This window comes from Lissotriton vulgaris, chromosome 2_1 (genome assembly GCF_964263255.1).
Source record: "Lissotriton vulgaris chromosome 2_1, aLisVul1.2, whole genome shotgun sequence".
Taxonomy (NCBI): domain Eukaryota; kingdom Metazoa; phylum Chordata; class Amphibia; order Caudata; family Salamandridae; genus Lissotriton; species Lissotriton vulgaris.
In genome coordinates this window covers 388,366,253-388,379,086 of record NC_141687.1, presented here as the reverse complement: position 1 = coordinate 388,379,086, position 12,834 = coordinate 388,366,253, and the positions used below count along the sequence as shown (strand labels likewise).

The window sequence follows — 12,834 nt, the reverse complement described above, 5'->3', positions numbered from 1 at the left end:
CAGGTAATGGTTTCAGCTTCTCGGCTCAAACACAAGTAAGGGTTGGTTTTCTGTTTTGATAGAGGTTTGAGGAACGTATCTGCCATGTTTTTTTTACCAAGTTCCCATTTTTGTTTGTCCCATGAAAGGGTTTAATTCTGAATGGACAAATGAGGGTCGAATACTTTTTGAAGGATTGTGAGATGTCAGTTTAGCACTTACCCACACACATCGAATGCAAGGTCAGCAAAGGACTGTTGGGTGATGCAAGTAATGATGGGGTGGATGCAGTGTTTACTCAAGAACATAATTAGCTGAATAAATGATATATGCGTCAGAAGCAATTTAATATGTATTTAATTATATATGTCTCTGAAGGCTTTACATGTTGCAAAAAAGCGAACTACGTGTTGCAAAAAAGCGAGCAGTATTTTGCACTTGACAGGGAGGCACCGGCCTGTTGTTGGGCGTTTGCACATTTCTTGTCTTTTCTTCAACCATTTACACAGGTGACAACCTCAGGAACCTTCTACATAAGGGTTTTAACAATGCCTCACTGACATCAGCATTAATAAGGGAACACATGAAATGTTGTATCCTAGAAGTACAAGATCCAACTGTTTGTGTATTGGGAGTAGTAGATGAGATTCAGTGGCTTTTCTAAGAGTAGAGGCTGCTGGTGCTTTTATCTAAAGAGAAGTGGGATAAAGCATAAGGACACTTGTAGGTACTGAAGTTGATGAAGTAATTTTAAATTCGTTTGATGGAGGGAGGAAAATAAACTGTTGAAGGCATGTCTCCACATTTGTGAAGGAATTCTGTAGTTGTTTTGGTAATGGAGTCGTACCCTGCATGGGTTTGAAAGCCATGGTCTGTAGGGTTGATCTTATGAGTGGCACTTGGGAAGGTTTTTAACTGCATTTTGCACATTTGAATCTTAGAGGAGCATATTTAGACATTCATCCTGTGGTTTATACTAGTATGAGTTGAAGTGAGTTGTATACTCACTTGCCCAAAGACAAACTACAAGACTAGAGAAGCTAGCAGCATAGAAAATAACAAGTTATCATCAGTCAAGAAGGTGTGGGATGTGTGCGAGTGTGATATAAATAATTTTCTCACCTCCCTATTAACTTCTGGCAGGATTTCCTTGCACTCACTATGGTCGGGCCCATTCCGCCATAGAAAATATTGAAGTCTTCAATGGTGTCGGTGCCTGCTCCGAAAAGGACCCGCATTCCGGCATTAACAAAGGCAGAAGCATTATCATGTCGCATAGATTGCCTGAATGCCATCACGTGTTCCCACTGCAGGTGGAGAAGGTACAAAGGCACAGGAGCATCAATAGCTGTAATTCTTTAGGAATACCTGTGCTGTCTAGCTGGTAGCGTTGTGTGTGTTTTCATAAGTAAGAGGATTTAACAAATTAATTGTAGGGTAAAGGGTCTCAACCTCAAGGCCACGGAATGAGTGTAGACCAGGATGACAGCGACCACAAACCTTTAATATGGAAAGAAAAAAACAGGAGTAAACTGCAGGGAGAAGTCCCATGCTTCATATGGTGGTGAGGGGTGCATGTGACACATGACCTACCTTGCATCAGCAATACTGGCTACTCACGGGCAAAAGCCTGTGGAGTAATATCTTGCTTTTCCTGTATGCCACTTTTCCTTGGGGGTGGATTTTGATTATGGCCAGAGGGTACTCCCTTCGGGATGGCTGAGGAAATTACCCTCACCATCTTGAGGGACTTATGCCGGCCATATCTAGAGTTTTCCGCCAGCCTGCCAGATACCTCTTTTGATAGGTTCCTGTCTATGTTGTAAAAATTTGACAGACTGCTCAGCCAAACATGAATGCTGCATGTCAAACTTTTGCACACCTTTTCATTTTTCAAAGAAAACTACCAAAGTGGGAGTTTGTTTTGTAAAACGAAACATAATGACCCACACACCCTTTCAGATTGCTTCTATGATGTGGCGGTCATACTTTTTTATCGTCCCTCATTACAAGTGTTTACCTGGTGGTGATGGACAGTAACAAAAGCCATTCGGCCGACCACTATAAGGGGGGCGGTCAGATCGCTATTATCCAAAGACCCATACTTATTTGGGCCATGAGAGGTGAAGGTCACCAACGGGGCCATCGTAGACATACTTTTTTTTCCCCTGATGGTAAAGGAGGCGGGCAGATTAACAGTTTGGCGGAAAAGGTACTCCGTGGCTGTTGCGATAGAGTACCCTCTCTACCAAACATTAAATCAGCATGTATATCTTCCTTTACATTATTACCACCCATAGCACTAATGATGTGTGCTTACCTTCTTTGAAAAAGGAATAAGAACAGAAACTAAAATCTCTTCATGCTTCAAGGGCGATTTGGCAGCAAAAAATGCCTCATCTAAAGGAATCTGCCGAATCCCACCTGTGGAAAAGATTACAGTAAATGATCTATGCATAAGAAGAAGAAATAAAAAAAACTCAGTCTAGATTAGAGCCTCTTTTGGTTGCAACATTGGTATTTTTTGGCTAGTTCTGGATGCTACATCTGGACCCTTGAGTCCTGTTCTAGAGTACCAAGTGTTGTGCGCAGTTCAAGAGACTGCAGCTGGTCCGAAGACAATAGACCAAAGAGGTATGTATATGAAAAGTACTCTTAGAATAATATAGGCAAATGGACATGAGTAGAAGGAAAACATGAAGGAACAATTCAAAACCAAAAATAGAATAAAAATAGTGCACAAGGTTCCCTTTAGCAGAGAAAGGGTAACTGTAGAGATGGTTATCATGATACAAGACTGTAGAGGGATAGGTGCCTTTGAGGACCTCGACAAGCAAAGGTCTTGGAGAAAAAAATCCTTTCCAAAATTCGCAGTAACCTTTTTATTTTCTGTTCTTGGAAGCATTTCCTAGAGTTTCAGGTCAATTGAAAAGTCAAATAATAGCATTTAAGAAAGAAGTGAAGGTAGCAAATAGTTCAATCAAAGAGTTCAAAAGCACTGAGTTCAAAGGTATGCTCTATACACCATTCAAACACCATCAGAGTAACACATCCGTCCCCATCCTTCTCCTTAGAATAGTTACGGGTACAGTACAAGCTTTTTGCATGAGCTCCTCAGCCTAGGCCTCTGCCTCATACATAGGTTTGCAAAACATTTGTCATTCATTGAGACAAAGGGACTCATGTGGACATTGGTGGGCCAGTCTCCAAAGTTCATTGTGGGGGAAGGAGTGTCACTGCCCTGTGCCTCGGCTGGACTGCCTTCCAATGTACCTTTTTTCAAGCTAAAAGGTTACCATGTGTACCACGGGAGCCAATCTGTTTGAAAAACTAATGCATGATGACAGATCTACCATGCTGGAATGGCATTGTTGACTTGTTCATACTTACGTTATTCCTGAAGATAGACCCATAAAGCAGGAGTCCATCGTCTGAAAGGAAACAATTAATTTTCCTGAGGAGCAGGGAGGTTTTCTCTACAAAAACGCCATTGTTTCATGATGAAGGCTTGCTCCCTCCGTTTGGTAGGTGGTGGGTCCCTGCTCCTAGCAGTACTTAAAAACACTCCAGGACCTAGGCCTCATACTTTAAGAGGCCTCCCCATGTGTTATTGTGGTGCCTGAGCTTAGGTTGGCGGATTGCATCCAACTTGTACAGCCAAGCATCTTGGTTGAAGAATATCCTCTCCCTCAAGTGTAATGATGATGAAGAAGAAAAATGCTAATTACCAGTATGCATCTGTTCTTGGCATGTAGGGCTGCAGATTCACACACTGTGCATAGATCGCCATCAGGTGTTGGGCCCGGATGTTTGCACTTTGTTAATGTCTTGGTAGAAGTTTTTGGAAGTCATGAGATAGAGGACTCCTCCTGTGGACAATAGTGCGCATGGGCATCGACTCCATCTTCAGATTGTTTTTTCCCCAAGAAGGGAAATGATGGAGTTTTGTAAGAAACAGAAAAAGATGCCTATGTGATGTATCTAAGTAAGATAATACTGCTACAGATAAAGGTAGCCAGGGAGGCATGTGTGAATCTGCAGCTCTACATGCCAAGAACAGATGCATACTGGTAAGTAGCATTTTATGTTTGAGGCATATGAGCTGCAGATCACACACTGTGCATAAATTGCATAGCAGTACTCTCCCTTATTGGCAACCACCAGTATCAGTTGCAGTAGTTTGAAATAGTGTTTTGAGTACAGCCTGGCCCACACTAGCTTGTTGTTTTGCCTGCACATCCACACAATAGTGTTTTGTGAATGTGTGCAGTGTAGACCATGTAGCTGCTTTGCAGATGTCATTTAAGGGAATGTTCCCTAAAAATGCCATGGAAGCCCCTATTTTGCGGATAGAGTGGGCTTTAGGGGGAATAGATAGTGTACGTTTTGCTTTGTGATAGCAAATTTGTATACATTTGACAATCCACCTTGCAATTCCAGACTTTTGATATGGGATTGCCTTTATGTGGTGGTGAGAAGGATACACAAAGTTGTTTTGTTTTGTGAAAAGGTTTTGTTCTGTCAATACAGTAAAGAAGTGCTCTTTTTACGTCCAGTGTATGAAGAGCTCTTTCTGCTACTGTCTGTGGTTGCAAGAAGAACACTTGCAACTCAACAGATTGGTTAAGGTGGAAGGGAGAAATAACTTTAGGAAGGAATTTGGGATTTGTCCTAAGAACCACTTTGTTTTGATGGAGTTGTAAAAATGGTTCTTGAATATATATATATATTAGTGCCTGTAACTCACTGACTCTTCTGAGAGATGTGATGGCCACACGGAAAGCGACTTTCCATGTGAGAAATTGTAGCTCACATTTATTTAGAGGTTCGAATGGAGGACCCATTAATCTAGTGAGGACGATCTTTAGATTCCACACTGGAGAGGGCGGTACCCTCAATCAATCAATCAGTGGTGCATAGAGTGCGCTACTCACCCACGAGGGTTTCAAGGCACGGGGGGGGTAAAGCAGCTCTGGGTAGGTCGAAAAGCCAGGTCTTGAGGTCTTTACTGAACATGTGGAGGGTTGGGGAGCATCTGATGCTGATTGGGAGTTTTTTCCAGGTTTTGGCTGCGATGTAGGAGAAAGCTCTCCTGCCCTTCTGCTTCTGTGGATGCAGGGGACCTCTGCTAGGGTGAGTTCAGCGGAGCAGAGGTTCCTCTTGGGTGCATGGAAACATACTCGGTCGTTGAAGTATTTGGGTCTGATGTTGTTGAGGGATTTGCAGGCGTGGGTGAGGAGTTTGTAGGGGACCCTCTTCATGATGGGGAGCCAGTGGAGGTCTTACAGGTGTTGGGTCATATGTTCGTGGCGCGGTGTCCCTAGGACGAACCTGGCGGCAGCGTTCTGGATGGTTTGGAGCTTGCGTAGAAGAGTTTTGTTGATTCCGGCGTAGAGGGCGTTGCCGTAGTCAAGTCTGCTGGTGATGAGTGCGTGGGTGACGGTCTTTCTGCAGTCAAGGGATACATTTGTAAGTCTTACAGAGGATGTGGAGGCAGCTGAAGCTGGCGGAGGATCAGGAGTTCATGGAGTGGTGTGGCTCACTGGTTAGAGGCGGCAGACCCGGAAGCAGAGAACGGCCCGGGACCAGGGTTCAATTCCCGACGCGGCAGGGTCGTGGACCAGGGTCAGCGGACTCGATAATTCTCGCCTCGGTGCCTACTCTAACCAGGGATCACACTCAGCAACTCTGGGCATTAGCTTGCCTCATCTCTACAACGGCCCCCCACATTCGCCGGGGATGCCTGGTTTCACCTTGGAGATACCCAGTAGGGACCATCTCACAGGGATAGCCAGGACGGGTTCCCCCGCGGTCTACAGCGCCACGACGCATCAGGGCAGCAGTGCGCTTTACAAGACACATACATACATGGAGAGTGAGGAGTCGAGGATTATGCCCAAGTTCCAAGCGTGGTCTGTCGGGGTGGGTGAGATACCGAGGGCGGGGGCCACTAGGTGTTGTCCCAGGCGGAGTTGCAGAGTCCAAGGATGAGGACCTCTGTCTTCTTGGAGTTGAGCTTTAGGCAGCTGTCCAGGCCGCTACGTCTCTCATTCCTTCCTGGAAGCTGAGTCTGGTGGTTTCTGGGTTCTTGGTGAGGGAAAGGATGAGTTGGGTGTCGTCAGCGTAGGATACGATGCTAAGCCCTTGTTGTCTGACGATGGTGGCGATGGGGGCCATGTAGATGTTGAAGAGCGTCAGGCTTAGCGGAGATCCTTAGGGTACTCTGCAGACGATGTCAGTGGGGATGGAGAGGAAGGGGGGTAGTCTGACCCTCTGGGTTTTGCCAGATCCAGCCGAGGGCGGACCCCTATATTCCTGCGTTGTGGAGTCTAGCGGCTAGTATGCGATGTGAGACGGTGACGAAGGCTGCCGATGCCCCTTAGAGGATGAGGGCTGCGGTGTGTCCCTGGTCGAGCAGCATGCGGATGTCGTCGATGGCAGCAAGGAGGGCGGTCTTGGTGCTGTGGTTGCTGCGGAAGACTGGATTGGGAGGTGTCCAGGATGGAGTTTTCTTCGATGAAGATGGTCAGCTGAGCGTTCACGAGGCTTTCGGTGATTTTAGCTGTTAAAGGGAGGAGAGAAATAGGCCGGTAGTTCTTCAGGTCGGTAGGGTTGGCCGTTGGTTTCTTGAGGAGGGGTTTCATCTCTGCGCGTTTCCAGTCATCAGTGCAGTTGCCAGATGTGAGTGAGGAGCTGATAGTATGTCCTAGTTTGGGAGTGATGGCAGTGGTGGCCCTGTGGAAGATGTGAGGGGGGCACGGGTCCGTTGGGGCTCCTGAGTGTGACTTATTAATTGTTGAGGAAATGAGCTAGTCGGACGCGGTGGCCCAGGAGGTGATAGTCGGCTTCTCCATGGTGGCGGGTGGTGTGGTGCTGTCTTCTGCTGGCTCGCTGAAGTTGTCATAGAGCGCCTTGATCTTCAGGTGGAAGTAAGAGCTGAGTTTGTCACTGAGTTCCTGGGAGGGTACAGTGTCGGTGGCTTCGCAGGAGGGCTTTGCAAACTGCTGAATGACGTTGAACAGCTCCTTCGTGTTGGATACGTTAGTCTTGACTTTGTCACTGATGAAGGTTGCTTTGGTGGCCCTTATACGTTGGTGGTTGTCCATTATGGCGATCTTGTAGTTGTTTTGTGCTTCCAAGGTCTTTTGGTTCCGCCAGGTTTTCTCCAAATGTCTGCATCTGGCTTCTTGAAGTACGATGGTGAACCAAGCGGCCTTAGGCGGGTGTTGTTTGGAGGTGTGACGGAGAGGTGCCAGCTTGTCGTCGCAGCAGGAGAGACAGCGGTGGAAATTTCTAGCTGTGGAGTTGGTGTTGTTGGCGACCTTGGGGGGGGTCTTGGAAGAGTGTGGAGTTCAGGTGTTCCTCAGTGACCTTACTCCAATTCCGTCGAGGCGGGCGCGGGGCGGGCTTCGGTGCGGTGGTGGTATTGAAAGTGAAATGGACGCAGTGGTGGTCTGTCAAGGGGGGCTGGGTGGTGTGGCTGAAACAGATGTTTGATCCTTCTGCGAAGATGGCGTCGAGGGTGTGGGTAGGAGTGCTGACAAGCTGTTTCAGTCCTAGGTTGGTGAAGTTCTCAAGGAGAGCGGTGGAATCGGGGTCCTGGTTGTTCTAGAGGTGGATGTTCACGTCGCCAAGCAGGATGTAGTCAGTGGAGGTGATGGCGTGCGGTGCGGCAAGCTCGACATTGGTGGTTGCGGGCTGGGCGCGGGGTCCTGTCGGTCTGTAGATGAGTGTACCTCTTAGTGGGGTCCGGGGGCTAGTCTGGATCTGGAAATGGAGGTGATCCGTGTTGGAGTAAGGGTCGCTCGTGCTGGATGTGGAGAGTCGGAGATGGGGGCTTGTGTGCAATGGTGAGTCCTCCTCCCGGGAAGTGTGGGCGGTCCTTTTCTGGATCCTGTAGCCGTCTGGAATAGCTGTGGCGATGTCGGGGCCGGAGGTGGCGTTGTTCCAAATTTCCGTGAAAAACGCGATGTCGGGCGAGAGGATGTCGATCAGGTCCCAGATCTCTACGGTGTGCTGGTGTAGGGAGCTCAGGTTGAGAAGGATGCAGTTCAGGGTTTCAGTGGGTCGTCCCTTAGGTGGTTCTTTGGTGGCTGAGAGTGTGGTGTCAACGGTGAAAGAACTACAGCAGTGTCCGCACGAGAACTGCCCGTGGGTCATGATGGGTGAGGATCTTACGCAGTCGGCGTAACCTCCAGGTTTGAGGGCGTGGAGGCTGGCTGAGTCGTAGCGGTGGGGGCTAGGAGAACCAGGGTTCCTGGCGCTGGTCGCGGTCGGGTCGCGGACGGTCGCAGACGGGCTTGCCTTTGGTGTGCCAGCAGCGTGACCACTGCGAACCCTTGGAGCAGTCACCATTAGTAGGGGAGGGTGGCGGGAGCAGAGGAGTGAGAGGCAGAAGCTGGCCTGACCGGGGGGCAGGCTGCAGGGGCAGTAGCGGCGGGAAAATAAGCAGCGCCCACGAGTTGCAATAGCGGGGTAAAAACGTAAAATACAGAAATTAAATTAAGAAGACAGAACATAAGAGAACAATCAGCAGGCAGCAGAGGTCACAATACAGTTACCAGCACCGGTACCGCAGCGGCATCTAACCCATGGGAGGAATTATTCTTTTGAGGCCTTCCATTAAGGCTTTAATGGCAAGTACCTTAAACAATAACAAATGTCTTTTTTGCAGTTAAGCTGCTATGGCTGCAAGATGTAAACTAATTGATGTGCATGCTAGATTACGTCTTTGAATATGCAGAAGGTAACATATGATATGTTGAATGGAATCATCTAGAGGATTGATTGCATTATTAGTACAGTATATAACAAATCTTTTCCCACTTGGCTGCATAGTAGGCTCGTGTGGTGGGGCACCTAGCCTCTATGATAACGGTCATACAATCAGGTGGAAGATTAAGGTAACCAAATTGTAGTCTCATCTCTTCACGGTTCTGCGTTAAGAGTTGTGGCAAGAGATGTAGTTTTTTGTGCGGGACTACTGATAGTTCCAGTAATGTTGTGTACCATGGTTGCCTGGCCCATGTTGGAGCAACTAGGATCATTGTTAGTGACTGTTGGTGCAGCTTGCGCACCATTAATGGAATGAGAGGCGGAAAAGCGGAAACAAATCTGCCTGACCAGTTCATCCATATCGCATTACCTTTGGACAATGGGTGTGGATATCTGGCAGCGAAGCTTGGGCATTTTGTGTTTGAATGTGTGGCGAAGAGATCTATCTCTGGAGGCCCACACATTTGGAAGAACTTTTGGATGAAGTTCCCACTCAGGAATCTGTTGGCTTTGACGACTTAACAGATCTGCTTTTTGATTCTGTATTCCTGGAAGATGTTGGGCTAAAAAGAATATGTTTTGAGGAATAGCCCACATCCATATACTCTGTGCTAGCTGAGAGAGCTGCAGAGAGTGCGTCCCCCCTTGTTTTTGTAAGTAATACATTGCTGTTATACTGTCTGTCCGGACTAAGACAGCTTTGCCTGATATGTGTTTCTAGGATGATTTTAATGCCAGAAAGATTGCCAGTAACTCCAAATGATTGATGTGGAGTAGCTTTTGCTGAGGTGTCCATGGGCCTTGTGTGGTGTGATGTAGTAGATGAGCTCCTTAGCCTATGAGCGATGTGTCTGCTGTTAGCACGATCTGTGGAACCGGCTCTAGGAACGGTTGCCCTTTGGAAAGGTTTTGGGTGTTCTACCACTACAGAGAGCGATGTGTGCAGCCGTCCAGCAACACCAGATCTGTTAGCCGACCTTGAGCTTAGCTTCACTGACGTGCTAAGCATTCCTGTAAGGGGCGCATCTGGAGTCTTGCATGCAGTACTATGAATATTCAAGAGGCCATCATCCCTATTAGGTGCATAAACACTCGAGCTGGAAGTGAGTGTTGTGGCAGAAACTTTGTTATATGGGCTTGCATGCTTGCTATCTTGGCTGTATTGGGATATGCAAGGCCTTTGGAGGTTTTTTTTGTGGCACCTAGATATTGGATGTGGGACGGTTGGAGGTGAGACTTTGTGAGGTTTAAACTCTAAGTCGTGGAGTAGCTGAATTGTGGTGTGTGTGTGATTTACACACTGGGTCTGTGACTTGGCTTTTATGAGCCAGTGTCCAAGTATGGGAAGATGTGAATTTGTTGTCTTCTTAAGTGGGCTGCTACCATTGCAAGACATTTTGTCAAGACTCTGGGTGCTGTGGTGACTCTGAATGGAAGAACCCTGAAATGATAATGCTGACCGTCCACTACAAACCGAAGATATTTCCTGTGAGCAGGGTGAATGGGAATGTGGAAGTAGGCGTCCTTGAGATCTAAGGTGGCAAGAAAATTGCCTTAGAGGAAGGACTTGTTGAAGAGTGACCATATGAAAATGGTCTGACTATATGTAGAGGTTTAATGGTTTGAGGTTCAAAATGGGCCTTAGGGTTCCGTCCTTCTTAAGGATGAGAAAATATAGGGAGTAAACCCCTGTGTTTTGATGATGCAGGGGAACTGGTTCTATTGCATGTTTTTGTAGGAGTGAAAGCACCTCGGGCCCGATGTAGGTGGCCATTTACCGGCCGGTAACGGACGAATTTGGCTGTTACCGACCGGTAAATGGGTTTTCAGATGTAAGGGGCCTATATTTTACCGATTCTGTAAATTTACCGAATCGGTAAATTTACAGAATCGGTAAAATACCGAATCGGTATATTTACCGATTCGGTAAATCCACATGTAGGTGGCACTCCTAAGAGTGCCACAGGCCCTTTAGAATCGGTATTTTACCACCCAATCCTATTGGGTGGTAAAATACCGATTTAATTACCTACATCAGGCCCCTCTTGTTTTAGAAGTGTTAAATGCTTTGTTGACATTGGACGCTGTTTGGGTAGTATGTTGGGTGAAGTTAAAGTGAGTTCCAGGCAATAACCGGATTGTATGACTTGTCTCACCCACCTGTCCTTGGTAATGGTGTTGCAGACAGGTAGCAACTGTAACAGTCTTCCCCGTTTGGAGTATAATGGTCCAGGGGGATTGGAGGGAAGTCATTGTTCTGGAGGTGGAGGCAGTGCGAGTATGGATAGTTTTGCCTCTACCCTTGTTGTTATTGCCCCTGTAGCCTCCTCTGTAATAACCTCTGGCAGAGGAGGTCTGGGTGGGACTTTTATAGGAGATGGAGGAATTGTCAGTGGCAAAACCTCTAGAGGCGCCCATATAAGAGGAGCTACGAAAAGAAATTCTGGGAGTTTGCGATTGCAAAGCTCCCATTGAATTGGCAGTATCAGTATCTTTTTTCATCTTTTCTAAAGATGAATCTACAATAGGCCCAAATAAATGTTTGTGGTCAAAGGGTTTGTTAAATATAGTAGTTTGAACTTCAGGTTTAAACCCAGAAATGCATAGCCATGCATGTCTGCATAAAAGAATACTGGTATTGATAGCTCGGGGCTGTGTCTGAAGCATCCAGCGCACATCGAATCAACGTATTAGTTATAAGTTTGTCTTACTGGGTGAGATCATTGGCCCTTGTTTTATATTGATCTGTTTTATATTGATCTGGAAGGTGTTGTAGTAGGGTCTTTAGTTCCTTGTAGTGTGCCCTATTCTACCTAGCCAGCAAAGCCTGCGTGTTGGCCATTCTCCATATGTTGGCTGCCTGGGACGCTGTTCTTTTACCAGATGTGTCCAACAGTTTTGATACCTTATCAGGAGGTGGAGCAACACCTGAGGTCTGAGAGTTAGCCCTTTTCCTAGCATTGGAGACTACCAAGGAATCTAAGGGAAGCTGCCCTTTAATATAGACAGAGCCAGCTGGGGCAGACTTGCATTTCATTTCCACTCTTGGGGTAATGACTATAGCCCTTACAGGATGTTTAAAATTTCCATTAGCGCGTTTGATTGCCCCTTTTAACATTGAGAGAATAGAAGTGGACCTTTGAGATGGTGCAAAAGTGTCCATGAGGAAATCTTCTTCTATAGGGTCTGTGTACAAATTCACACCGTGGTATTCTGCAGCTCTATGTTTGAGCTGAGTGAATCCTATAGTGTCCTCTGGAGGGGATGGTCTAGATGGGTATATATCAGCTAGTGGTGTATCAGGAACATCTGGTGTGCCATAGTTGTCCCATGGGTCATTTGGGATATTAGGATGAATATGTTCCCCTAAAGGTTCATCATCCCCTCCATCCCCAAAGTCGTCCTCATCATCCTGAGGTGATGGGATAGGAGAGATGTGGTGTGGGGGAGGAGGTGGAGAAGGAATTCTTAAAGGAGAAGTAGCAATGTCTCTTTTTTTTAAGGTGACCTGTCTTTGGATCTATGTCAAGAGTTTTTTGGGTTGGATCAGGTCGAAAAAGCTCCTCCTGTTGAGTGTCTTGCTTCGGTGCCGAGTATTTTTGGGTCCGACTGTGTGGCACAAGTTTTGGTGTTGTTTTATGCTCCTTAGGTTTGGAATCAGGTGTTTTCTTGGGTTCCGAAGGTTTGGTTGGGGTCTTTGGAACCGTTTTTATGTTTGGTTCAGATGATTTTTTCGGTTCCGAAGGTTCAGTGCCAGTGGAATTCGGTGCCAAATGCACCGATTTGGAACCAGGCTTCGGTGCAGATGAAGACAGTGGTTCTCTTTGGGTTTCTCTTTTTTTGGTGCCGGGGACGGGGTTTCGGTGGCTTGTCAGTGGTTTCTCTTTCGGTTTGTCTTATTTCATTGCCAGGATGGGGTTTCGGCACCGATGGTAGGCTGGCTTGATCTTGAAGCCTTATGTGTTGACTTCTTTGCTGGGCCTGAAGGCGGGGCGTGGGAGGTTTTGTCCCGGTGTGCACCTAGGCCCGAGGGTGAAGGTGTTTCCGAAGCCTTTTTATGAATGGGTGGGGGGGAGGGGT

The 12,834-nt window shown here is 47.0% G+C and overlaps 1 protein-coding gene across 1 annotated transcript in view; it reads right to left on the bottom strand.

The window, feature by feature from the left end:
* The window catches only part of LOC147730418 (aldehyde oxidase 1-like), a gene marked incomplete at its 5' end in the record, with an annotated part of 524,934 nt that overhangs the window by 333,803 nt on the left and 178,297 nt on the right, over positions 1-12,834 (bottom strand). Inside the window, 2 exons of the mRNA XM_086954065.1 lie at positions 1,102-1,286; positions 2,300-2,403. Coding sequence (XP_086810191.1) covers positions 1,102-1,286; positions 2,300-2,403 — 289 coding nt within the window. The remainder of the gene's footprint in view (positions 1-1,101; positions 1,287-2,299; positions 2,404-12,834) is intronic.